Below are 25372 nucleotides of genomic sequence, written 5' to 3' on the forward strand. Positions count from 1 at the left end.
GTATGCTCCAAAAAATAATCATTAAAATGTTTGCAAAGTATGAAACAGGTTGTTTGTCGTTTGTTTATTTATTTACAAAACAGTTCCGAAAAACATAGTGATATGAGTGACGTGCGCTCCCATGAACTAGACATTATCTCACTAATCTCATTAGGTAATAGTCGTAGCAACTTACTAAGTCCTCAACATAGGATGCTAGTGGAGGTAGAAATTGAAGGACAGGCTCATTGTAATGCATTGAATATCAAACGTGTGTATGATATCATTCCATTACATGCATCCATTACATGCATCCATTACATGTATCCTGCATTACATCCAGCACAATGAGCCCATCCTCCGATTTCTACCTCCACTTGCCTCCCGTGATCCTCAACATTCTTTATTTCTCATGACTTGCCAGTTCTTTGATGTGGCAATAGAAGTCCCTTTTTTGTCGGATAATAGCTGTCTTGTTCAAGCAATTGCAGGGTTGGGATCCGTTTAGTTTGAATATCTTGAAATTCAATGAATGAGTTGACAAGTTCACGTAGAGGAGTATTGGGCAATTTTCAGAACATCCTCCTGAATTCATTGAATAATAAACTGAAGAGCCTCAGCCCTCCATCATCTTGTCCAAGGCCAGTAACGGAGCCAGGATGCGGGTCTTGTTCGTCTCCACCACGTGGCCGTTCTGAATCATCTCATCCAAGATGATGTGGACCTTGTCCAGGTTGAACATGATCTGACCTGGAGTTAAGGGAATTGGATAACCTCTTTTTTTTATTATTTTTTTTACATGAAAATACTTTTATTACAGCGTCACCTTATTTCTCGATGTTTAGGGGATTGAATAGTAATAGTAAAGACTCAGATAGAAGTGTACTGTGTAGAGCAGGTGTGATAATCTGTCATGATGAGTGGAATAGGGGATCAGATCACATGTACTGTACCTGCAGAGTTCTGTTTCAGCCTACTGAATATACCCTGGATACTCAAGCTATAAGCGTCTGACCAGGTGAAACAACATTGCCTTTGACCAACTTTAAGCCACTGAAGCTTATGGATGTCTAGTGTGACATCATAGAGTGACGGTTGTCTACGTCAGACTGAACAGTGCTAAATCAATACCAGGCCTGGAATGACATTATTCAGTGGAGGTAGAAATCGGAGGACAGGCTCATTGTAATGCATGGAATGAAATAAGAAGCCTGTTCTCCAATTTCTACCTCTACCAGTCTCCGCTGATACTGTTGGTCAGCTACCTGACATCCCTGTAACGTTAGAGTATATAGCCAGTTGGCAGGCAGTATTACTGCATCATTGTATGACATCATTGAGACCACGGCCCCTGTGTCTGGGTCAGCGATGTGCTTCTTCAAACTGATTCATATCCACACCACTGGTTATTATCAAATTGTAAAGGATACATCCAGCTCACTCTGTTAGGAAGAGAAGAGAACATCGATAAAGCATTATATGGTAAAGCAAACCAGAGATGATATTCTCATACTGTCAATGCTACACACATAACAAACAATGGTGAATGAGTACTATACTATAGATTACAGAGGAATATGGTTTGGCCCCATATAATTATGTCCTTTGTACTGACAAGCTGTGTCGCACCGTAGGCCTACAGTTCAGGTGGTTGGATAGTTGTTATGCAGTCAAATATACAGTCGACTCAGTATGTGTATCTATGAGGCAGGCTTCAGGAATGTGCTGATTGTTAAAACCATATAGTAATGATTAAAAAGAGAGACTCACCACACGGCTAAAGTACTTGTCCAGAACCTCGACAAAGTTGTGCACCAGCTCATAGATAGACAGCTCATTCTGTAGGGAAGACGGAAAACCCATAATAATACATGTGAATGTTAATAGATCATCTGAACCTCAACCATGATTACTCATTTTACTCTTCAAACTTTCTAACTTTATTGTCCATCTGATCTGAATATGGCAAGCGGTCTTGTGACATCATCTCACCTCGGTGTCACTGATCCCAACGACTATGAAGAGGGCAGCATACTGGCGGTACACTAGTTTGTAGTCCTTGTATTCCACAAAAGAGCACTGTACAGGAAGTAGAGTTAAACCAGTGTCAGTAAAATGAGGTCTATCTCATCTTTTTAACAAAGCATGTGGCTTGGCACATATAGTAAGTATGTTCTCAAGAATATCATGTTGACATGTAAATAATAAACAAATGGGCAGGGATGAGAGATGCAGGTCTGAACCTAATGGTATCTCAAGCAATATGCCTCTATCATGCAAATTAAAGATAGGGCTGTCGGGTAAACAAAACCAGTCTAATCTATTCAAACAGATGTCTATCATCTAGGAAATGCTGAAGTAGAGAGACCTCCTCCTTCTTGCGTGACAAGCACCCCTTTACAACATCAGCCTCCAGTAATGCTCTCTTCCCGATGTCCACATGCTCATAGTACTTGGACAGGCGCGTCTGCCCCTGCTTGTTCACCATGAGAAGGAACTTGATCATCATAACCTGGCTGAGTGTACCTGCGCAAGAGGAAAGGAAACATACAGTAAATGGAGACATTTGTATCAAGCAAACAGCGCATTCAGTCTCTCTGTTTACAAACACACCCTATTAGGACAGCAACAAACCTTAGATGCACTGAAACCTGCCTGATAATATGACTCCAACTGCAATTTTACTCACCCTTTCAGATGAGTCTGAGGCTGCTTGAGACTAGCCCCACTTGATACATCACAGATCAGCAACTGTGGGCCTACCCAATTCTAATGCTTCAATCTGTTGATTGAATAGAGGTCCATGATAATGGATACGCAGTGATTCCCTGCTGGTGTTAATGCACACATTTGTTATGCCTGATTATTTCGATATAATCGAAAACATATTTTTCTGTTGTCTTTCTTTGATACAGTACTACAACTACACGCACGCTCAAGAATGCCACCTACAGTAGGTTGGACGACAGGGAAAAAAGGGTGAATATGTCCCATCGTGCATTGCGGGACAATTCTCCCTCACCCCCGCAGTAAGGAGACTCATATCCAGGGATCGCACTAATGGCGGCCGGCAAATCCGTGCGCTGACACGAAATCCAAAACATACCCCTGACTCACTACAGCCGCCGAGGCATTTCGGGGACAAGCACCGTCAAATACATACGAGAATACTGAGCTGAAACGGGGGAGGGAGACGAAATCTATCAGCAGATAGTGCTGGGACTCTCTTCTTCTTAAAAATGGATGAACACCCCGGCGGAGGAGGAGTTGGAATGGCCGCCCCAAGACAGCAGCAGCAGCCGCCGCAGCAGGGGAATAACAACAACGTTAATCCCCAGCTCGGTGGCGGAGGAGGCGCAGGGATGGGACAGCAGCAGCAAGACGACATGCCACGGCCACAGCAGTACACCATCCCCGGTATCCTGCATTACATCCAGCACGAATGGGCCCGATTCGAGATGGAGAGGGCTCATTGGGAAGTGGAGAGGGCCGAACTTCAGGTAGCTATTATAGCAGGCTTGCTAACTTAGCTAGCAACGCCAACTTCGCTAGCAGATGTGCTTGAGTAATGGGACGGAGTAACGATGCATTTGGCAGGAATATGGTCAGATGGTACTGCTCATATCAGACTCTCCTGTTTATCTTATTTAGATCCTTGAGTACTTGACCCCGAATCATTCGAAACGTGGTCGTTCGTTGTGATCACACTAGCTGAGTAGTAGTAGCTATCAAGTTGTCCACCCAACTTGGCTAGCATAGCTTGCTAGCCATTTGACAGTTAGCGCGCTAGCAACGGCTGACAGGCGCTAGCGTCCTAACATTACATGACAGAGTTACTGCGATCGCAATACCTTACCCTTTTTATTTATGTGTAATTTCGGCTCCTGTTGTTGTGTGGGCTATTGTTTCAGTCCTTTCATGATAGAAAATCATTAAAAAGCAGAAGGATTCAGTCAAACAGAATCTAGCTGACTGTGTCAACTAATCTCTGAATGCAGCCATTTTGGTTCTGGTAATTTATGGCGACGACTTGGCTGGCTCTTGACTCACCGTTAGGATAGCCTGTATGTTAGCCAGCTAGCTACGTTAACTATGTAAACATACTATGTGAATGTGAATAGCACCACTACTCGGTTAGCAAATATGGGTAAATAGGGTATGTGATGTTTTTGGTTTACAGTTTATCCAAGTGTCAACAATTGTGCGCAGTGAGATGACCATTGGCTGTTGTAGTGAACATCAACAAAGCTAGCCTAGCTAATCTAAGATAGCTGTCACTAGGCCCCAGAGTGGGACACATGAGTTGATTCTATGCTCCTGGAGTAAGTGTTATTTTCGTGTTATTACGTCAGTGATGGGAAGCTTAATTGTATGTGTGTGTTTGGAGGGTCGGTAGTGGTGGTGTATTTCTCAACTGTTCTATGTTGCCAGGTTATGACAAGTGTGTTTGCATTGTACCGAGAGACTTTAGCTGTGCAGAATTTATGAATAGGCCTTCGGCACGTTAGGCACCTTATGAAAGGGAAGGATGTTACAGCGTTTGACTGTGAGCATGAATGTGGAGGTGTTGAAATGCCAGTGACAGGCGAGGTCTTTGTTAGAACACACCCCACAGCAGGCTTGTTGAAGTGGGAGCAGAGGGTCGGAGGTCTTTGACTCCCCTGTACTCTGCTCTGACTTGCTCAGTGACACATACCTACAGCATGACTCCACTCTGACCACACTGATTTGGCCGACCAGTCAGGAGATCGGTATGGATACAAATACTGTTGTCTTCTGCGTCGCAACAGTGCTTCACAATAACCACTGTTTATCTAGCTGATGTCATCTAGTAAAGAAGAGAAAAGATAAACAACGTGTATGCTCTGAATTGTTTACATGTAGACTGTTCTGTTTTAAAAGGAAAGTAGGCCATGGGAGGCTGGTGGAGGTAGGAATCGAAGGACAGGCTCATTGTAATGCACGGAACAGAATGAGGAATGCTACCAAACACACATTCCATTCCATGCATTACAAAGAACCTCTCCTCCAATTTCTGCCTCCCCTGAAGTAGACCTATGCGTTTTCATTAGTAAAAGGTGAAAGTCTGAAATTCCTATATGTACCACTGTTGATCAAGTGAAACAGAAAGCCATATCTTGAAGACCATCGTTCACACTGGATATCTCCCTGTCTCACAGATTGGAGAGTAACTAGCCTACTTCACGTCCATGAAGCAGGCTGACATAGATTGTTTTGGTCAGCGGCACGGCACCCCTTCCTTCGCTGAGCCATTAGCTTTGCCATGATCCACATTCTCCCCCCCCCGGAGGAAGCCCGTTAGCACCAATCACCTCAATGTCCTCAGTGCTCTCGTCTCGCCAGGCCTGGAAGTAACCGCCTGCCCTATCTAAATGGCTTAAATCTGGCTTTATAGGTCACCGGCAGTGGCAGGAGGACATGTTTAGAGCTGCCGCTCTGGGCTCGTCCTCTTACCCTGTATGACTGACTGGATCCCCTCCCTTTCTATTTGTATGCCTGGAAATAAATGATGGCCTATTATTAAGATGCCGGGTTTTATCTGGGTTTTGTTTGAGTATCTCTCAGATGGAGTTGGTGTTCTCTAAATGATGAGTGTTGTCATTCCCTTGCAGCCAACTTCCTTGATGTTGTTCATCAACTGAGATCTCTCATTGAGTGCTGTAGTGTGTGTCTTAGTCATGTGATGTCATTCTCTCATTCAGCCTGATTTGCTGGGTGATGATGTAATGTACTTCTAGGAGTCAGTTAGGTCTTTCCTGAAGGCCTTGTATCGGACCAGCTGGTGCAGGATGTTAGAAGCAGTCAGCCCGGCCTCAGTCCCTACAGCACACTGGTTAATTGGAGGAAAATGGCCTATTCTCTCTCTCATTGCTGCTACGTAACATTTCTAAGTGGACGAGCCCAAAATAACTCTTCTGAATGGGCTAATGGGGCTAGTTTAAATTGTGCGAGAGGAGGCGTTGTAATGGGTTAGCTAGGCCTGCCGTTTTTAGGTTTGTTGGTTTCAAGATACCATACAGACCTTCAGTAACAGTTAGGAATAGGCCTATGTATAGTACATGTATTTATGTAGCCTAGCCTTTATGGATACTTAGTGTGTGTTCTCTCCTAGTGAAGTGATGCGTGATTTAGCCTATTGGACGTATCTTAGTCAGCCATTAGGTCTATTTGTGTTCCTTTGACAGGACAGCTGTATGAAGAGATGTGTCATCACTTAACCATAGCTACTGTGATCCCTCTCCTGCTCCAGTACAGCCTTTTCCTTAGACAGGCTGCTCATCTGGCCTGTGGCCTCACTGTGGTGGCCTGCTGGCCATTAACATCACATCTCTGCACTGTGGCCACACACACAGATGCATACACTCACACATAGACACACACACACACACGCATGCACGCGCATAGCCTACATAGCAGCTCTGCAGACTGCCCAGGGATTGGTCAGGGGGTATGGCAGCATGGGTAGCGATTCAGGGGAATTCCCAAAACGGTAGCCGCGAAGCAGCATTCCTAGAACTGTGATGGCCCTGTAGATCTCTGATAGGCCACTAGATGTGTTACCCTTCCTTTCTCTGCTCTCTTATCAGGCAGAATCAGAAACCATATGTCGGGCTGACTGACAAATAGTTCTGACATTTGCAATGCAATACACAGAGTGCTATTTAATTGAGGAGCATGAATGGTAACCTATGTGCAGAGCTGTTGATCTGGTAACATAGCCTTCCTTGTGTAACAGGACTGCCTGTCAGGGCCCCTGGGTGGCTTGCTGGCTGGGTGGTAGTTGAGTTGGTTCCAGAGTGTCTGTCCACAGCAGAAAGACAAATGTAGACAGCTGTTCTGTTCAGCTGAGACCCTCCTCCCTCCCTCCCTCCAGGAAGCCCTTGCTGCCCAAGACCGTCCCCCCCGTGCTCCTAGTTTCAGGCCCAGCAAGACACTCGCTTAGCACTCGAATTGCCACGCCAAGGAAGCAAATAGAGTATAGCGTTATAGGTGAAACATTAAGTTGTTATTTTCACATTGTCCTGTTTAAGAGAGATGATCTCTCTCTCTCTCTCTCTCTCTCTCTCTCTCTCCCCACTAGAGGAAGCTTTAGAGGAAGTTGGTTTTCTTTAAATGAGGACTCACTCTCTTCCCTATAGTAACTGTGAGTTGGCTGTGTGGTAGGGTCTACTAGGTCTGTATCTAGTGACTGAATGGGGTCTGAATGGTTGAGCTCCACAATTAGCAGAGTGCTATAGCTAGTCTCCCCCCCTGTTGTTTTAGATCTGGACCCAGGCAGGGCCTGGGGGGGGGGGGGGGTCACTATGTCAGGGCACGCCACTTTCCATGGAGACAGCAGGGACATCAGTCGCCAGTTTACCTGCCCAACAACGTGGTCACCATGGGCACCCTGGGAGGGAGTGGGGGGGCAGCTAAAAATACCCTCCCCCTCCCTCCCTGCCTGCTACCCTTTAAACGGCATCAGGTTTCACAGCTGCTCACTAGAAGTGGAGAGGGGAGGAGAGCAGAGCAGGGGAGAGATCGCCAGCCACTCTTCCTGATAGAAGTCCCACTGGGTGTCATACTGCAGGGGCCTGTTCAGACATGTGACTGTCCCATACCTGGGTGTTACTGAGCTGGTGTGGCCCTGTTGTACTGAGTGGTCCAGGCTGTAACACTGTTGACACTAAAGCCCACCTACTTTACTGTTCCTCCTACTCTCCTGTTCCTCCTCCTCCTCTACTGTTCATCCTACTCTACTGTTCCTCCTCCTCCTCCTCCTCCTCCTCTACTGTTCATCCTACTCTACTGTTCCTTCTCCTCTGCTGTTCCTCTACAGTTCATACTATTCTACTGTTCGTCAACTGTTCCTCCTACTCTCCTGTTCCTCCTACTCTCCTGTTCCTCCTACTCTACTGTTCCTCCTACTCTCCTGTTCCTCCTACTCTACTGTTCCTCTCCTGTTCCTCCTCTGTTCCTCCTACTCTCCTGTTCCTCCTACTCTACTGTTCCTCTCCTGTTCCTCCTACTCTACTGTTCTTTCTACTCTACTCTTCCTCTCCTGTTCCTCTCCTGTTCCTCCTACTCTACTGTTCCTCTCCTGTTCCTCCTACTCTACTGTTCTTTCTACTCTACTCTTCCTCTCCTGTTCCTCTACTGTTCCTCCTACTCTACTGTTCCTCTACTGTTTATCCACTCATTATGTTCTATTCCATTCTAGTCTATTCTGTTGCTAACTGCACCTAGCTTCCCCTTCTGTGTGTCTGAAAGAGATCAACTGAATGAGAGCTGATTATGATGTCTGATGTTTTTAAAGTTGGATGGTCAATGTGTAGATTATACAAATATAATCTATGAGTTGAATCACTGTCTTACCTCCTTCAGCCATGGAATCCCTAGTTCATGAACGCCAACCTTTGAGGCAGCAGTACTGTTAAGTTTCACTTTCATTTTGTAGAGTGCCTGTGGCATTGGGCTGCGTGGAATCTACAGGCATAAGCACCATGCTGTGGACATGCGACAGGGACTTGTTTCTGCTCATTAGCTCTACGTTTAGAACTGGATGCTAAAATGATACAAATGATCCCGTAGCATCATTTTAATCAGTTCTGTTTTTTCTCTCTTCTCTCTGTTGTCTTCCAGGCTCGAATAGCATTCCTACAAGGAGAGAGGAAGGGTCAAGAAAACTTAAAGAACGATCTAGTTAGAAGAATAAAAATGTTAGAATACGCATTAAAGCAAGAAAGGTAAGGGAATGTTGTTGTTAAACATGAAAATTGTTATTCATACTCATATTCATGCACACATGTTTGTTCAATATTCTCCATCTCAGCACACAAACAGTGTTCTCGTTTGCCTTTTCTTTTCCAGAGCAAAATACCATAAATTAAAATATGGAACAGAACTTAATCAAGGCGAAGTAAAGATGCCCAGCTTTGAATCAGGTATGGACTGCCTTTGACTGACATGTTATCGTGTATAAATGTTAAGATTTGTTAAGATTCCTTGTTTTATAGAAATTCCATTCTCTGGTATTCCAACTCTGGTATGCTCCCATGGTGATTTAATTGAGACGCAATTTTCTATACCAGAGTTGCAGACATTCCTTTTTCCTTTGATACGTTCTTCTGTCCTGCACTTTGATGAACTGGATATACTCTTATATATACTCTTCCTCATACTCCTCCTCATCCTGTGTTGTCGTCTTCTCTGTGTCCCCCGTACAGAAGACACCAAAGACACAGAGGTCCCTGCCGTGCCCCAGAACAGCCAGTTAACCTGGAAGCAGGGCAGACAACTCCTCAGACAGTGAGTACTGGCCACTGACATGGATACCAAACCAGCTGGGTTTAAACCACAAGTTCCAAAACTTGGGGTCAGACACCATGTGGGGTCCCCTGATTTTAAAATTGCAGTCCCCTGAGAAAGTCTAACTAACCTCTATGATTTGATAAAAAAGACAAAGATTCCTATTTTGTATGTAGACTAACATTGTCTGTGTATTGCACATGTAGCCTATATTGCAGTGTTTTAGGATTCATATCCAAGCAATTATAGCATATTTTAGGCGATTAGAATACGCTTCGTCATCATTATGTGTTGGCATAGTCTGCAATCAAGTTCTTGGGAGCACAGGAAATTATTGATGTTAATTTGAGGTCACGAGACAAAAAAAGTTTGGGAACCCCACAGTCACATGCTACCTGTGTGTTCTGTATACCATCTGGCCCTAGTTTGTGATGTTGACCTATGACCTTTTGTGTGCGTCCCCTACAGATATCTCCAGGAGGTGGGCTACACGGACACGATACTAGACGTGCGGTCCCAGCGGGTCCGCTCCTTACTGGGCCTGTCGAGCTCTGAGCAGAATGGCTCGGTGGAAACCAAGAACCTTGAGCAGATCCTCAACGGAGGGGAGTGTCCCACCAAACGAAAGGGACAAGATATGAAAAGGTAGCTAGATTTGCCACATACATGCATACCTACATACATACATACATACCAGTGGAGGTAGAAATCGCAGGACACGGGCTCCTAGTAATGCATGGAACAGAATGCGGAACGGAAACATGTGTGTTTGATACCATTCCTCTTTCCATTCCATGCATTACAATGAGCCAGTCCTCCGATTTCTACCCCCACTAGCTCCCCTGAAACATACATACTGGATGAACCAGTCAGAACAGAACTTCAGTGACTGCTGAAACCTTGCCTGCCAACCGCTATTCCAAATGGATTGTGCTAATGCATGTTGAGCCCTCTGATTGACGTTCTGTCTGCTCTGGCCCTAGACAACATGATCCAGGCTGTGTATGCAGGCTAACTCGTACTAAAGCCGCTCCGTTTCTGTTGCTAAATGTGGCCGTGTACTGTACTGATACTAAGTGATGTGACGATCCTCAATGCCGTGCTCTGAATGGTTGCGTTGTTGTCTTGACTTTTCCTCCTAGGAATCCGGGAGACGTCCTGGAGACGTTTAACTTCCTCGAGAATGCGGACGACAGCGACGAAGAGGAGGATGAGGAGGGGGACCTGATGGAGGACATCGCAGACAGGAGCCAACACACAATAAAGAAGCACAAGATCAAGGTGAAGATCACCGCTTCTCTGGTCTCTCTTGATCACTTTGTGTCTGAAAAGACTGGACCAGTTGTTGTCCGCATCACTGTATTATGACTAGTAATGTGGCTTAGAATGGAGGAGAGCAAACCAGTACGATCTTGAATCATTTTGACATGAAGCGACAACAGTAAAGTCTTATGTCCACCAACAATGCTTCTGTCCTGGTCTGCAGGTTGGTAACGAGGGTCTGGCCTCCGACCTCCCAGACGACCCTGACACAGAGGAGGCTCTGAAGGAATTTGACTTCCTGGTCAACGCTGAGGACGGCGAGGGGGCGGGGGAGGCACGGAGCTCAGGAGACGGCACAGAGTGGGGTGAGAAGGAGTGTGTGTGTGTGTGTGTGTGTGTGTGTGTGTGTGTGTGTGTGTGTGTGTCGTGGAGGATTGCTGCCTAGCTGTTGGTGTATTCTGAGGCTGAGCAACATTAGGCTAGTTGTAGGTGTGTGTGGTGTGTGTATGGTGTATAGTGTATTCTGAGCCTCTCTGCTCTGCTCCTGTGGAATCTGTGTAAGGGTCCATGCTGCGTCAGCATTCCTTCTCACTTGTGCCACAGGATATTCTGAGCCCTGACACACACACACACACACCGCTGCACGGCATGTTCTATGCACAGCCGCTGGAGTCATGGAACCTCTCCCTGGTCTGAGGAGGAGGGGCGGACCTGCAGCTACAGAGTCAACCACAGAGTCAGGGTGCTAGCCCTATACCCAGGTCACAGAGTTGTGTGTGTGTGTGTATACAGGCCTGTGGGGGAGGGTGTGTGTGTGTGTGTACAGGCCTGTGGTCGAGGGGGGGGGGGATGCATACAGGCCTGTGTGTGTGTCCGTCCCCAGGCCCCAGGTTTTGTGTCCAGATCCTCTCTAGGTGTGGTATGTTGTTGACCGTGAACCCCCCCCCCCCCCCCCCTGTGTCTATGTTTAGCGGAGCCCCTTCCATTCCCCTCTGGGGGCGGTAAGTCCTTCATCATGGGGTCTGATGACGTGTTGGAGAGTGTCCTGGGCCTGGGGGACCTGGCTGACCTCACCGTCTCCAACGACGAGGCCGACTACAGCTATGATGTAAGCACCCCGGCATCCCTCTGCCCAGCCTCATCACACTAGAGAGCCGGGCCCGGCTGGGCTGGCCTAACCTGATTACAATAGAGAGCTGGTCTAGCCTGGCCCAGCCTGGCCTGATTACACTAGAGAGCTGAGCTGAGCTGTACTAGGCTAGCCTGTTACTCTAACAGTACTGGAAAGGACAATGTTAAAAACACAAGCACAGTATGGCTTGGGTTGGCCCTGTAGTATGTGAAGTCCTCATTGGCCTTTCTCTCTCTCTCTCTCAACCCCCCCTCCTTGCCTCTCTCCCCCCTCCTCCACCACTTCACATCCTGCTGATAGAGTTCTAGTACTCTAGTGGAGGAGGTCACACTCACCAGGCCACTCTAGTAGGAGAGGGAGAACACTTATTAGGGAACACTTCAAGTGTGGAGGGGGCATACAGTACATACCAGCCAGTAGCAGCCCCTAACAACCTGCCTCCACCTCTCACTCCATACTCGGTGAAGTGGGGTCGGACTAATCACTGGAACGTAAACACTCTATGGAATGTTAACTGTAAACATGAAAGTCTGTATCAGGTGTATAAATGTAGCTTTTATAAATTCCTTCAGATACCCCCATTAGAGAGAGACAGAAAAATCACCAACACACAACTTATGTTTTGCATTTTTGATATGTTCCATGGAAATGGAATGTTCCAACTTCCATTCCATTTGAACAGTTAGACTGACCCATTTGCCTGCTCTCCTCACTGTAGCTGCCGGCCAATAAGGACACGTTCCGGAAGACGTGGAACGCCAAGTACACGCTGCGGAGCCACTTTGACGGCGTGCGTGCGCTGGCATTCCATCCGGTAGAACCGGTACTGGTCACCGTCTCCGAGGACCACACCCTCAAACTGTGGAACCTTCAGAAGACCGTCCCTGCCAAAAAGTATGTGTTCTAACCCTTCAACCCTTGAGGGATATGTTCTCATGCTCTCATCATTTGGAATTTAATGGAATGTGTTAGAATTGGAACAAAATGTTATTTTATGTATTAAAAATACAATACACAAACTATTATTTTATGTATTAAAACATATGTTGCAAAGTTATTATATTGGATGCATCATCAAATGGGAGTTTGCTTGTGAATGTGTATTAACAGTGATATTTCCTGTTCCCTTCTCTGTAGAAGTGCCTCTTTTGATGTGGAACCCATCTACACCTTCAGAGCTCACGTGTAAGTATTTGGTTACCAGGGGAGGCTGGTGGAGGCAGAAATCGGAGAACTGGCTCATTGTAATGCATGGAATGAACACACGTGTTTGATACCATTCCTCATTCCATTCCATCCATTAAAATGAGCCCATCCTACAGACATATCTTGCCGATAGGTGTGAAATGTTGAACGCCGATTGATCAGTAAGAAAGTCTCCCCATTGTTCATTCTCTCCCGCCCTCTCTCACGTAAACACAAGCCCATCAGCCGATAGCCTTGGCGGCACCTACCATTATGTTTAAACTGTATAAAAGACAACCCTGATAATCGTCTCTTCAGACTTGTGCTGAACGGACCCCCGGATCGATGCTGGGCTGCTGTTACGCTCTTGTCTCTTGTTTGCAAGCAATAAATACCGGACTCAGATATTGTGGCTACTTAGGACTTGTTTCTTGATTCTTACCTCTGAAGAGCTGAAGTACAGAGTGGTGAATCCTAGACTTCCACCACACTAGTGTCAACAAAGCTCTTTGTAAATGCAATATCCACTGGTGGCCACACTCGTGGGAGCCAGATTTCATGTGTAGCTCCTTTAAAGCTAACCTTAAAATGCCTCCCCCCCCACTCTCAGTGGTCCAGTGCTGTCATTGGCTATGAGCTCCAGTGGGGAGCAGTGTTACAGCGGAGGGATCGACTCGACCATCCAGTGGTGGAACATCCCCAGCTCCAACGTAGATCCTTACGACACCTACGGTAAGGAGAGACCTTGTCTACCTCTTATCATCATCATGGACCAGGCTCGGTGGTGATGTTCTCTAGCTTCATCATGGACCATGGTGGTGATGTTCTCTAGCTTCATCATGGACTAGGCTCTGTGGTGATGTTCTCTAGCTTCATCATGGACCATGGTGGTGATGTTCTCTAGCTTCATCATGGACCATGGTGGTGATGTTCTCTAGCTTCATCATGGACTAGGCTCTGTGGCATCAACGAGCTGTAGTTATCACTAAGCAGTTCCAGTCCTTGTTTTATGGATGTCATTGATCTTGTGAGGAAAATATGTGATCTAGCTGATAACTGTTTGCTGCCTAGACAAATTCTTCATTCATGTCAGATTGAATTGATAAAGATTGTGTTTAGACCAGTGTTGTCTTTGTCCCTGACCCTCCCTCCCCCCTCCCCCTCAGAGCCCAGTGTCCTGGCTGGCTCGTGGCTGGGCCACAGTGACGCCGTGTGGGGGCTGGCCTACAGCGGCATCAAGAACCGCCTGCTGTCCTGTTCCGCCGACGGAACCGTCAAGCTGTGGAACCCCCAGGAGAAGAACCCCTGTATCAGCACTTACAACGGAGAGAGGGGTGAGAACACGGTTTTAGAACCAGGCTTTAGAACACAACTTTAATACAAGGCTTTATTTATAACAAGGCTGTATAAGCTTTGTAAAAAGACTATAATCTGCATAAAGTAGAATTGACCTGTGTATTGACCTGAGTCTCTGGGTCTGGCGTTGGGTTTTTTCTCTCTACATGTGTAATACCTATCTACGGCCTATGTAGCTGAAAGGCTGCACCAGTAATGTGATGGAGTCACCTGTACCTTCTCTGCTTCAAGCCCCTGACACAACCATGAGATGAGGTTACGTTATAGAGGTGAGGTCATTTCCTGTCCTGACCGTTGTCACTTCCTGTGTGTTTGAACGACAGAACACGGCATCCCAACCGCGGTGGACTTCAACGGCTGTGACCCCGCTCACATGGTGGCGTCCTTCAACACGGGCAACGTCGTCATCTATGACCTAGAGACCTCACAGCCCGCCGTGACGTTTGCTGCCCAGGGAGACAGCAGTAAGTCTAGTTGGTCTATATCTATAACCCTAGACCTATATCTATCACCTGTATCTGTCATGTAAGTGTATTTGTGTATTACCAGTTTTGAAACCCTCTCTCTCTCGCTCTCCCAGCCCTGCCAGCTGCCAACCACATCAACAAGGTAGTGAGTCACCCTACCCTGCCTGTCACCATCACTGCCCACGAGGACAGGAACATCAAGTTCTTCGACAACAAATCAGGTGATTAAACACCGATCCGACCCGCAGACCTGTCATATAGTCGTTAGTCTGGATTTAATATGACTACAGCTATGATGATATCTATTACTGACTGACTTACTGACTGATTATCTTATTGCCTCTCTCTCTCTCTCTCTCTCTCTCTCTCTCTGACTTTTCTGTCTGTCTGACTGTTATGTATGCTATCCTGTCCTGCAGGTAAAGTGATCCATGCGATGGTGGCCCACCTGGATGCCGTGACTAGCCTGGCTGTGGACCCCAACGGGATCTACCTGATGTCTGGAAGTAAGCACCGCAGCATTCAATCAAACCTGCAATGCGACGCACTTCAGTGTTGTTGTTTACAAAGTTCTGCCCACACACACACACACACACATCTCATTCCGAAAATGGAAATTAGGTGGATTCAGTTGCTCTCCAGCCTGAATGTGTTCGTGTTTATATAACCAAAGTGAATGTCAGAGTTGCTGATCTCCCTCCTCCTCTCAGGTCATGACTGTTCCATCCGGCTGTGGAACCTGGACAGTAAGACGTGCGTCCAGGAGATCACTGCCCACAGGAAGAAGTCAGACGAGTCTATCTATGACGTGGCCTTCCACCCCACCAAGGCCTACATCGCCTCGGCAGGGGCAGACGCCCTGGCCAAAGTGTTTGTGTAGGAGGAGACATGCTCTGTTCTGGTCTGGGCTGAAAGTTAGTGAAACACACAGAGAGAGATGGAGAGAGAGAGAAAATGGACTGCTTCACTGCCTTGTGTAACGAGAGAGAGAGAGAGAGACAGAGAGAAAGAGAAAGAGAGAGGCATTTTACAGTACAGTACATGACACTACATTGATGCTGCCCCCCTCCCCTCCCACCCCCTACCCTGTTGAACTCACAATTGACTGATACCAGATGCCACGGGGGCATTAGACGCCGAGGGTGGGTGAGGAGGAGGAGGAGGAGTGCCCAATCAGTTTTATCTCTGTTTTCCAACTAAGAAACATTTAAAGTGTAATTTACTGTAATTGTGCGCTGGAGAGAACCAGTGTGTGTGGCCTGTTGACTGACTGGGTCTGAGCTGATCTGATATCTGTTCTGTAGGTGTTATACTACGCCATGACGAGTCATACGTAACGCGTCCATGCATTGTCTGGTCACTGATTGGAGGACTGGGTCATGTGATCCCAGCCCCTGGTGGGCCAATGGAGACCCAGCCTCTGTTCACCCAACCCTCGACAACTCACCCACCCAACATCGATGTAGCGTGAAAAAGAAATACAAATTAAATATGAAAAATCAATCAACTTCATACTTTAGCATTAGTTACATACAGTACATGACATTTTTGTGTAAAATAAATATAGTTTTTATAATCCTTTTTATATAAATACAGTCTGTCGTAACAGCACTGAAAATTAAGTTTAAAAAAAAAAAGGGAATATTTATTTCCTGTCTGAACCCTCCATCACAATGCGTTGTGTCCCCGCCCATCTACATCCTGTTTCCTGTCACCTGACGCTGCTCAGTGAAGCCCCGCCCTGCCCCCAGGATGCTAACTCTAACTCTAACATAGCTTTGACACTGTCTGTCTTGTCACGTGAGACTGTAGTAACAGAGAGCACAGCTCAAGGCTTCACCAGAGCTCTTTTAGAAAATAAACTGCAGCATCCTATCACTATGTGATATTTTTGTACACCTTACTGTATTTGAGTTTATTTATCACAGGTTAGAGACATCTTAATGCTATTTATTTCACTTTCTGTTTTAGTCTTATCCTCCTTTAAGTTCAGTTACAAAGCCCAAGGATATCTGTAAGATTGGGCTGTCCCTAGCGATATGGAACGGTAGTTCTGCACCTGTTGGTTGGTAGAAATACTCTTGTTGAAATGCAATCTCTGGTCTGATATTGAGGTCTAAGTCAGCCTCGTTCTGATGAACCCATCAAAAGCATGGGGAGTAACTTTTATTTGTCTTTATTCCATGTTTTTTTTTTTTTTTTGAATAACAAACATTTTAAGATTAATCACGATTTAAAACAATCTTTCTTTTGTTTATACTTTCCCTTCTTTTATCCTGTAAAACTATTTTATTTTCAAACATGCTACAATTTATGGTGTAACTAAAGACGTTTTTTTTGTTTGTGTAATGCATGATTAATACAATAAAGTATTTTTTCTAGTCTTCCAAAAAAAAAAGGTTCTGATCAGTTTGCGAGTTTTGATGAGTTTTGTATTTTAAGGTTTTTTGATTTACAAACTATGAATCATCTGATTTTAAAGATTGTACCACATAACAAAATACAACTGTTGAAAAGTCATGTATATAAAATGTCTATAATAAATATTAAATGGTGTACCTGTACATAAAGCCTGTGTCTGATTTATTTGTATATGTGATATTTCTGTTTGTGTTTAACTCTTTATTTTACCAGGTTAGGGTATATCTCAGTTGAGTCAAAGCATATTCTCATTTACAGCACTGGCATGGGAGAGGAGAGGGCTTGAATAAGCCATTTGGAATGTATGAGGAGTGAATAATGCCATTAATGACCTGCAGGGGGCGACATACTGCTCACCCACTCACATTGAGTAACTAATAATCACCAACAAAACCTTTGAAAAACAAATGAAAAAGGAAGGATGCTGATAAACATTGATTAAACATTAATTACATTCATTAACGTTCACCATCTACCGAGTGCACCAGTGAACCATCCCTCCTGTGTCAGATGCTTTTGCAATTGTGCATTTAATCAGCTTTTTTGTTGTTTTTTGTCTCTAGCATTCTCTTGGAAAAAGTTTAAAAGATTGCTGTACATAACAGCTTTTTCATCTTTGACAATACTGTACTGAGTTGTAAATAATAAAATAAAGTATTCTGATTAATTAATTCTTATGTTCTGATTAGATGCATGCACTGATGTGTTGCAGACACATGATGGAGTCATTTAGTTAGTTTGCAAACAATCCCCGTAAGAGACTTACATACTTGTGACAAATTGTCTTAGTGATCTCTAACCTCTGATCCTTTTGAAATAAAAGCTTTGTGTCAGCAGTAACTGTTGACATGAAAGGCTCTAGAAAGATAGGTCTGTAAACTTTGAAAAGTGTTGGTTTGGAATAATGAACTACCAGAGTACATGCTGTACATACAAGGTACTGGAGCAGGAAGAGGTTGATCAGGCCATGAATTAACTCAAAACCAGGCATGCTTTATTTCAGGTTGGACAGACTTGAAAAGTCATTTATCTGTTAGGTCAGTGAATCCCAGTTTTCTAATTCCAGAGCAAATCATTTGTACAAAGTGTTTAGGGTGGTTACTCATTTAAATGATTGTGCAACAGCAGTGAACATCTGCTGCTGCTCTACTGACATGAGGGCAAAACAATGTCCCCATTATGACACAGCTGACGCATCATCACACAACGTTGTTCCTCAAGTACACTGAAAATGGATTTCATCATTATGAAATGATGAGATTTTTTGGTTATTTGAATATTTAAATTCAGTGTTCCAATAGGCCATCTCTTGTTGTTTGACAGTGCAGGGTTCTGAAAAGAGATGTGACAACAATCAGTGTTAATGTTCTGAAATGTGATAATAAAAATGTGTAGTAAAGAGATGGACAAAAAAGAGCCTATTCTATATGGAGTGTATGAAAGTGTCTCTGTGTAGTTCACTATGTGTATGTAAAACCCTTAACCCTTAACCCTTAACCCTTAACCCGCGCTTAATTGGCTTAGCTGGCGCCGGGTGAGCTGAATCGAGTGTGCCTGCTGCCTTGACTCTCCCTCACAATTGGTGGGTAAGAAATAGGCCTATACTGTATAAATGCCATAACAGGGTTGGGGACAGTCCAGCCTTGGGTTCATCCATTCTGCTGTCAGTTACAGTCAAAGAAAAGGTCCTCCTGAGGCACACTGGAGCGGTCCCCCACTTACCATCTCGGCATTTTACATTGTGTGAAAACCCAGTGTATGATGTATTTGTATATGATATTGTATATGTATATGATGACATTGGTGGGACAGTTCTAAAGCTACGCTGCCAGTTGACTCTAGGACAGTGACCTCTCCCTCGACAACGGGGATAGGAAAACAATCTCCTAAGACAAAAAGGAAACATATCCATTCAGATCAAACAGCAAAATGTTATCTTTTTTTATTCATCCCTCATTTGACCAGGTAAGTTGACTGAGAGAACATCTGCCTGGGTCATCTGCCTGGGTCATCTGCCTGGGTCATCTGCCTGGGTCATCTGCTTGGGTCATCTGCTTGCTCTTTTACAGCAACAACCTGGGGAAGAGCTACAGGGGTGAATGAGCCAATTGAAACAGGGGGTGATAGTATGAAGGGCATTGGGAATGTTGTCAGGACACCAGTGTTAACACGCCTACTCTTATGAGAAGTGCCATGGGATCTTTAATGTGTCATTAATGGACATTTTAAGGAGTTGGGACCTCGGTTTAACATCTGATGCGATTGGCAGCATCGTCTGTAAGGCAGTGCCCCATTCACTACCTTGGGGCATTGGGGCCCCCTAGACCAAAGGGAGGAGTGCCACCTACTGGTCCTCTAACACCACTTCCAGTAGCCCCCCATCCAAGGACTGACCAAAGCAAACCCTGCATAGCTTCTCAGACAAGCCAGCAGAGGGCTGGAGTGTGGTGTGGCTGCTGGCTGTAATAGTGTAGTGGCACCAGAGGCACCTGACCTGTCAATCAAAGAGAACAGGTGAGGAGGGATTGTCTGTTTTACAGAGAGGAGACTGCTTCAAGCTCTCTTGTCTGGCGTGATCACCACAAACACTGTCATGACTTAATGGTTATACTTTTGTCAGTCACCCTAAAGATGGCTCTCCCTAAGTGGTTCTCCATTTAAGCGCTCAAATATTTCTACTTTGTATGATGCAAAAATATGCTCTGAAATCCACCTGTGATTACTGCATATCGTTAGTGTAGACATGAATATTCTATGTGGAAAAAAAAACAAATAAATAAACAAAACAACAACCTACTGTAATCTCAAGTGTCTCAGAGTGGATTTATTGACGGCATAATGAAATGTATTAGGTGGAGATAGATGTAACTGTACTACCAAGCAGGGCCTGATTGTATAAGGAAAAGAATACAAAAAGAAATGTGTCAGTGTACAGTCAGATGTCATTCATATCAACTTACATTTTAATCAATCAATACTTAAGTGTGCATTTGGGAGGATCTATCCATTGCCCTTTTGAGCAGGTGATTTTGCTGGTTTTCTTTATCTCAAAATAACTGTGACATTCACACTAAAAACAAGAACAATGAAATACGATAACTATTTATTACCCGATTTGAAATGAGGGTCATCCCATAACGAGAGGGTCATCCCATAATGAGAGGGTCATCCCATAACGAGAGGGTCATCCCAGATGGTGATCAACATGTATTTAGAGCAAATGGCAGAGTTATTTACCCAACACTGGCAGACTTATGCCAGTAATACTAGGCAACACTGCCAGACTTATGCCAGTAATACTAGGCAACACTGCCAGACTGGGATGAGGTCAGCCCCACATGGTGTCCCTAGTTTTAGACAAACACACAACAGTCACCTGTACTGTACATTCTAAATGAATGACACACTAACTTAATCATTGCATCACAGCAAACCAGGTTTTGCTGTTTACCCATTGCTGTTTACTATATGTCTGTGTATTTAACACCCTGTATTTAGCACACTGTAGTGTCTAATGGAAGGCTTTTCTTGAAAATGACATATGCAGTCAGTTTCCTTTAAATGGTTGCTGAGAATGTGGTCCTAAATAAAAGAGGAAGGGACCGTTTAAGAAAAAACACTTCCCTTGTCAGTTCAATAGGTTGCAGATGCAGTAAGTCAACTTATTAAGGTTCATACCTGAGCCACTTTAAAAGACAAATAGGATGAATCAATTCTGCTATTCAAAATCTATCAAATTGTATGCTCCTATGATATTAAGGTATTGCATTTTTGGAATGAGACAGCTAGTATATTATGGGGAAGGGCATATAGCGAAGTTGCTGCAATGTTTTCCTTCTCCTCTTTTCCTCAATAACACGTTTTATGCCATTCCTCATTTGATAGCATTCCCCATTCCATTCCATGCATTACAATGAGCCTGTCCACCAGTTATACCTCCACCAGCCTCTACTGATAGAGATCGACTGGCACAGTATATTCAACTGCTTAGTCAGTGACATGAAAACACAAACATTTTCACAGAAAAGTGCGGAAAGGTATGGGGGTCAGGGTTCTGAGCTTTATGGCTTCATGGGGACCTTTTGTTAAGCAACTAGGTATCTGTTATATGGTATCATAGGTTACACATTTTGACCTGTGGCCTGTCTACTAAACTGCCCAGATGGCCAGGTCAGATGGAGTTGTCTCCTATTCCCCCTACCAGAGGGGTGGGCTGTTCCTGTATAAAAAGGCCACTTTTGAGAGTGATAATCAAGGAAGCCTAGCTGCAGAACATGTATATGCCAACTGTACTGTTTCCTGTCATACTACAATAAAGATCAAGACTTCTCTCCCTGATATTCATGGTCCAGACTGTTCATTCAAAAACTGTGGAATCTCACAGTAGTCAATATGGCTGTCAGCTGCATTATTTCAACAATTTCACCTAGCTAGCAAATAGGAAAAATGTTACCACTGCCGTGGTAAAAAGGTTACAGCAAACACATACCTTTGCAAATGGCCCACACACATGAAAATTGGATGCAGTTTGTTCAACAAAAATCAATAGACACATTGTAAAAATACACTATTCTTTTATTCTTTATTGAAAAGAAAACAAAAGAAAAGTAATAAATATGGAATATACTGTAGAGTCAACAAACATAGAATCATTTGAAAATCCCCTTCTCATCGTAGGAACAGGTCTACATGCAAATGTCTGTATTTATATAGAAGAACTGGCTTTGAAAAGCATGCTGTTTTAGGTACATGGAAGCATAGCATCAACAGTTGTAACCGATGAGGGAAGAGTTAAGAAATTATCATTGTACATCTTTATTCCCTAGATGTCATCCATCACCTCTACCCTAACATCATAATTATGACTCCAAAAAAGGAGACATAGCAACAGGAGAAGTGCTTTGGAATGGACATAGAATACGCAGAATGAAACCTACAAGATCATCAAATGTACATATAGGTACAGAGTTATTAAACTCTTTTAGAGAAAGTGAAATGTTTGTTTTCCTAGAGAAGTTGCGTAAATATTCTCTATTATTTGTGAACAATTCTGATGAGTGTGTAGTTATCATCATAGACAATTTTGGGGCAGTTTCCCAGACACAGATTAAACCCTCTTCTGGACTAGAAAGCACTTTCAATGGTCTTTAGTCCAGGAGAAAGCTTAATCTTGGTCCAGGAAACTAGCCATTTGAGTCTATCAGGTGATATCAATCTGGATACATGATTTTCAGTTGTCCTGTTAATCTCATGTGTACTCTGGCTGTGTTGACCAGGCTGGAGAGAATTGTTGGTAGCACTTGTTTCTACTGTACTGTTTCAACTGGTATTTACTTGGTACTTTTTGGAATGTTCTGTGGTAACAATGGGCACTTACTGGTACATTTCAGTACATTTGGGATAATGAATCTCACAGAAACAAACAAGAAATTAAAAGGTCATACCATGTAATTTCCATGTAAATACCAGGTGAACTCTTAACTGTAAAACAAAGTGCTACAGAGATGTTTATGTCTGTAACAGGGGTACTGTCTAATTGGCCTCTGTGAAGGCCCGGCAGATGCCTCTCACGATTGGCTGCTGGAAGTGCTGAAGGCCCGTGAACTCCCGTGTGAAAAAGGTGTGGTTATCTTTGGGCTCCGACGCCATTGATTTGAGGTCATCCAGCGGTGCCCAGGCCACTCCCACTGAGAAGATGGTGATGCCTGGAGTGGAAGTGAAGAAGAATGACCAGATGATATTTTATAACTCTATTCAGTAACTCACAAAACTATAACTCAACTATATACTGTGACTCATTAAAACTATAACTCAAATATATACTGTGACTCATTAAAACTATAACTCAACTATATTGTAACTATAGAACTCAATGGTCATGTGAGTGATCTGCAGATATGGCTTGGTGTACTGTATATACTGTATGCAGTTTGTTGTTTTTTACTTTTTCTACTCTGACTAAAAGAAATAAACAATACATCTCCCAATTTGGACAATAAAGATATTGATCGATTGCTTACTTGATCGATTCATTGTCAAATATGAGTATGTGTAATAGTCACACTATAGACATACAGTATACCATGGAAAAGTAGCCTGTTAAAGTTAAGATCGAAAATGATTAAGGTGATGGTTAAGGTTAGGGTTAGGTAGTAGTATTATGGTTAAGGTTAGGGTACACCATAATCATATATCATACCACAGCCAGGGAAGGCTGGTGGAGGTAAAAATAATGAAATGAGGAATGGTATCAAACATGTTTGATACCATTCCTCATTCCATTCCATGCATTATAATGAACCTGTCCTCCGTTTTTTCCACCAGCCTCCCCTGTTAGTCTGTCACAGATATATATGATAATCGGGCAACCACACACTCACCTTCCTTCTGGGCGGCGAGGGCGGGGCTTCTGACATCATCGTAGGACTGCCCGTCCGTAACGATGATGAGGAAGTTCCTCCCGGGTCCGGCCTTGCGGGGCAGGAAGAGGTTCTGGGCAGCGTAGGTGATGGCGTCCCCCGTGGCAGTGCCCCCGCTCATGTAGGGGATCCTCTGCAGCGCCCGCACAGCCTGCTCCTTGGATGGGTGGTCGTACAGGTTGAACTCCATCCTCTGGTCGTAGGTGAACTGGACCGCACCTGGAGGGAGGAGTAGGAAGAGGTACCTCACCAACTGCATCATATTGCTTATACCTGGGGAGACTGGTGAAGGTAGAAATCAGAGGACGGGCTCATCGTATAATGCATAGAATGGAATGAGGAATGGTATCAAACACGTTTCCTCATTCCTCAATCCTCATTCCATTCCATGCATTACAATGAGCCAATCCTCCGATTTATACCTCCACCAGCCTCCCCTGGCTTATACCTATTCCCTCCTCTCAGATCTATAGCAGAGCATTCATTGTTAGGGGCTATGGGTCGGTTTAGAATTCATATTGGTGTTGGGGAATAGAACCACTTGGTTAGAATATTATTAAACCTTTATTTTAGGCAGGGGGTCCTACTGAAACCGAGGTCTCTTTTTCAGAGGAGCCCTGCTTACAAACATGGATCAACCAGACAAACATAGTACAGTTCTTTAATTACAAGTCAACTACAATGACAATTTACACAATTAAATCTATTAAAACACAGACATGAAGTCAGGTATTTCTCCTGTTCCTACCTATACGAGATCCAATGTCAGAGATGTCAAAGCTCTGAGCCACGGAGGTGATAAAGTCGAGGACCAGGCCGAAGTTCCCCTCGCCCACGCTGCTGGAGCCGTCGATCAGGAAGCCCAGGTTCACAGAGTTGTAGCAGGTCTTACTGCAGAGCAGCTCGTCCACGGAACAAAGCTTCTGGGCCAGCGGCTTCACGTGCTTGGTGGTACTGAACCAGCTGGGCATGGAGAAGCTGAAGAACCCGTTGTCCTTACACACCGCCTGGGCATCATACACACACACAGACATAGAGAGAGGGGGGGACAAAGAGAGAGGGAGACAGAGAGAGAATGAGAGAGAGAGAGAGAGAGAGAGAGAGAGAGAGAGAGAGAGAGATAGGGAGGCAGAGAGGGGAGGAGAGAGGGAAGGAGAGAGGGAGATGGGAGACAGAGAGAGAGGGAGACAGAACTAGTTTCAAACATAGTTTGCCATGACAACATGAATCATAGACCAGCCTCTACTCATTTCCCTGTATCAGACCATGCCCATCTCTGTAACGGCAGGCTTTAGCTTAGCAGGGTAGCACAGATGACACAGGTTCAAACCCCAGTCAGTCACACACTAACTGTCTTGTCTCGACTCAGACCTTGAGGGCAGGCTTTAGCATAGCAGGCGGAGACTAACAGAGGAGACCCATGCTCAAAACCAGTCAATAACACTCACCTTCTTCATGAAGTCCTTGTCCCGGACCATGGCCATCTCCTCTGGCACAGGCTTGGCTACAGACACCAGGAAGACGTTGATGCCAGACTCTCTGGCCAGCACGGCCGCGTCCTGGAGGTCATCGGAGGGCCAGCCGTCCATGATCACCACCACGACCCTGGGGTGACCCCGCCTCACGCCGTTTTCTGCACTGAAGAACGACTCCACTGTGTGCTTGATGGCCTTTCCTGGAGGGAGAGGGCAGACAGACTCAGATCACATTGTGTGGGTATATGGACTTAAAGGTGCAATCTGTAAATCACCCACTTTTTTGGTAAACAGCTGAGGGATGGGGCTGGAGAAATGTAACCAGAGCTATGGATGCAATGACTGACAATCCATGAGGTAAAAATT

General features: G+C 44.7%; 3 protein-coding genes across 4 annotated transcripts in view; 1 reads left to right on the forward strand and 2 right to left on the reverse strand.

Moving 5' to 3' along the window:
• Positions 1-14: 14 nt before the first annotated feature.
• ap4s1 (adaptor related protein complex 4 subunit sigma 1) lies at positions 15-3970 on the reverse strand. Of its 2 annotated transcripts, XM_083683054.1 has the most exons (7): positions 3836-3872; positions 2669-2761; positions 2348-2505; positions 1972-2058; positions 1750-1818; positions 1410-1421; positions 15-724 (listed from the first exon to the last, which is right to left on the reverse strand). In XM_083683054.1, the coding sequence occupies exons 3-7, from the start codon at positions 2486-2488 to the stop codon at positions 596-598; spliced, it is 438 nt and encodes a 145-aa protein (XP_083539180.1). In that variant the 5' UTR covers positions 2489-2505; positions 2669-2761; positions 3836-3872; the 3' UTR covers positions 15-595. The 2 variants fall into 2 exon arrangements, with proteins under 2 accessions (XP_083539180.1, XP_083539179.1); XM_083683053.1 differs by lacking the exon at positions 2669-2761 and having other exon boundaries at positions 3836-3970.
• Positions 2750-15785, forward strand: strn3 (striatin, calmodulin binding protein 3). The gene is made up of 16 exons (XM_083683052.1): positions 2750-3479; positions 8623-8726; positions 8851-8924; positions 9207-9288; positions 9757-9933; positions 10431-10569; positions 10775-10916; positions 11523-11659; positions 12402-12577; positions 12821-12868; positions 13479-13600; positions 14035-14202; positions 14548-14688; positions 14805-14912; positions 15111-15197; positions 15402-15785. The coding sequence occupies exons 1-16, from the start codon at positions 3219-3221 to the stop codon at positions 15569-15571; spliced, it is 2136 nt and encodes a 711-aa protein (XP_083539178.1). The 5' UTR covers positions 2750-3218; the 3' UTR covers positions 15572-15785.
• A 6615-nt stretch (positions 15786-22400) lies between these two features.
• Positions 22401-25372, reverse strand: part of coch (coagulation factor C homolog, cochlin (Limulus polyphemus)) — a gene marked incomplete at its 5' end in the record, with an annotated part of 8139 nt that continues 5167 nt past the window's right edge. The window contains 4 exons of the mRNA XM_083684094.1: positions 22401-22817; positions 23493-23750; positions 24280-24538; positions 24980-25206. Coding sequence (XP_083540220.1) covers positions 22645-22817; positions 23493-23750; positions 24280-24538; positions 24980-25206 — 917 coding nt within the window. The 3' untranslated portion in view covers positions 22401-22644. The remainder of the gene's footprint in view (positions 22818-23492; positions 23751-24279; positions 24539-24979; positions 25207-25372) is intronic.

This window comes from Argentina silus (assembly GCF_951799395.1).
Source record: "Argentina silus genome assembly, chromosome: 13".
Lineage (NCBI taxonomy): Eukaryota > Metazoa > Chordata > Actinopteri > Argentiniformes > Argentinidae > Argentina > Argentina silus.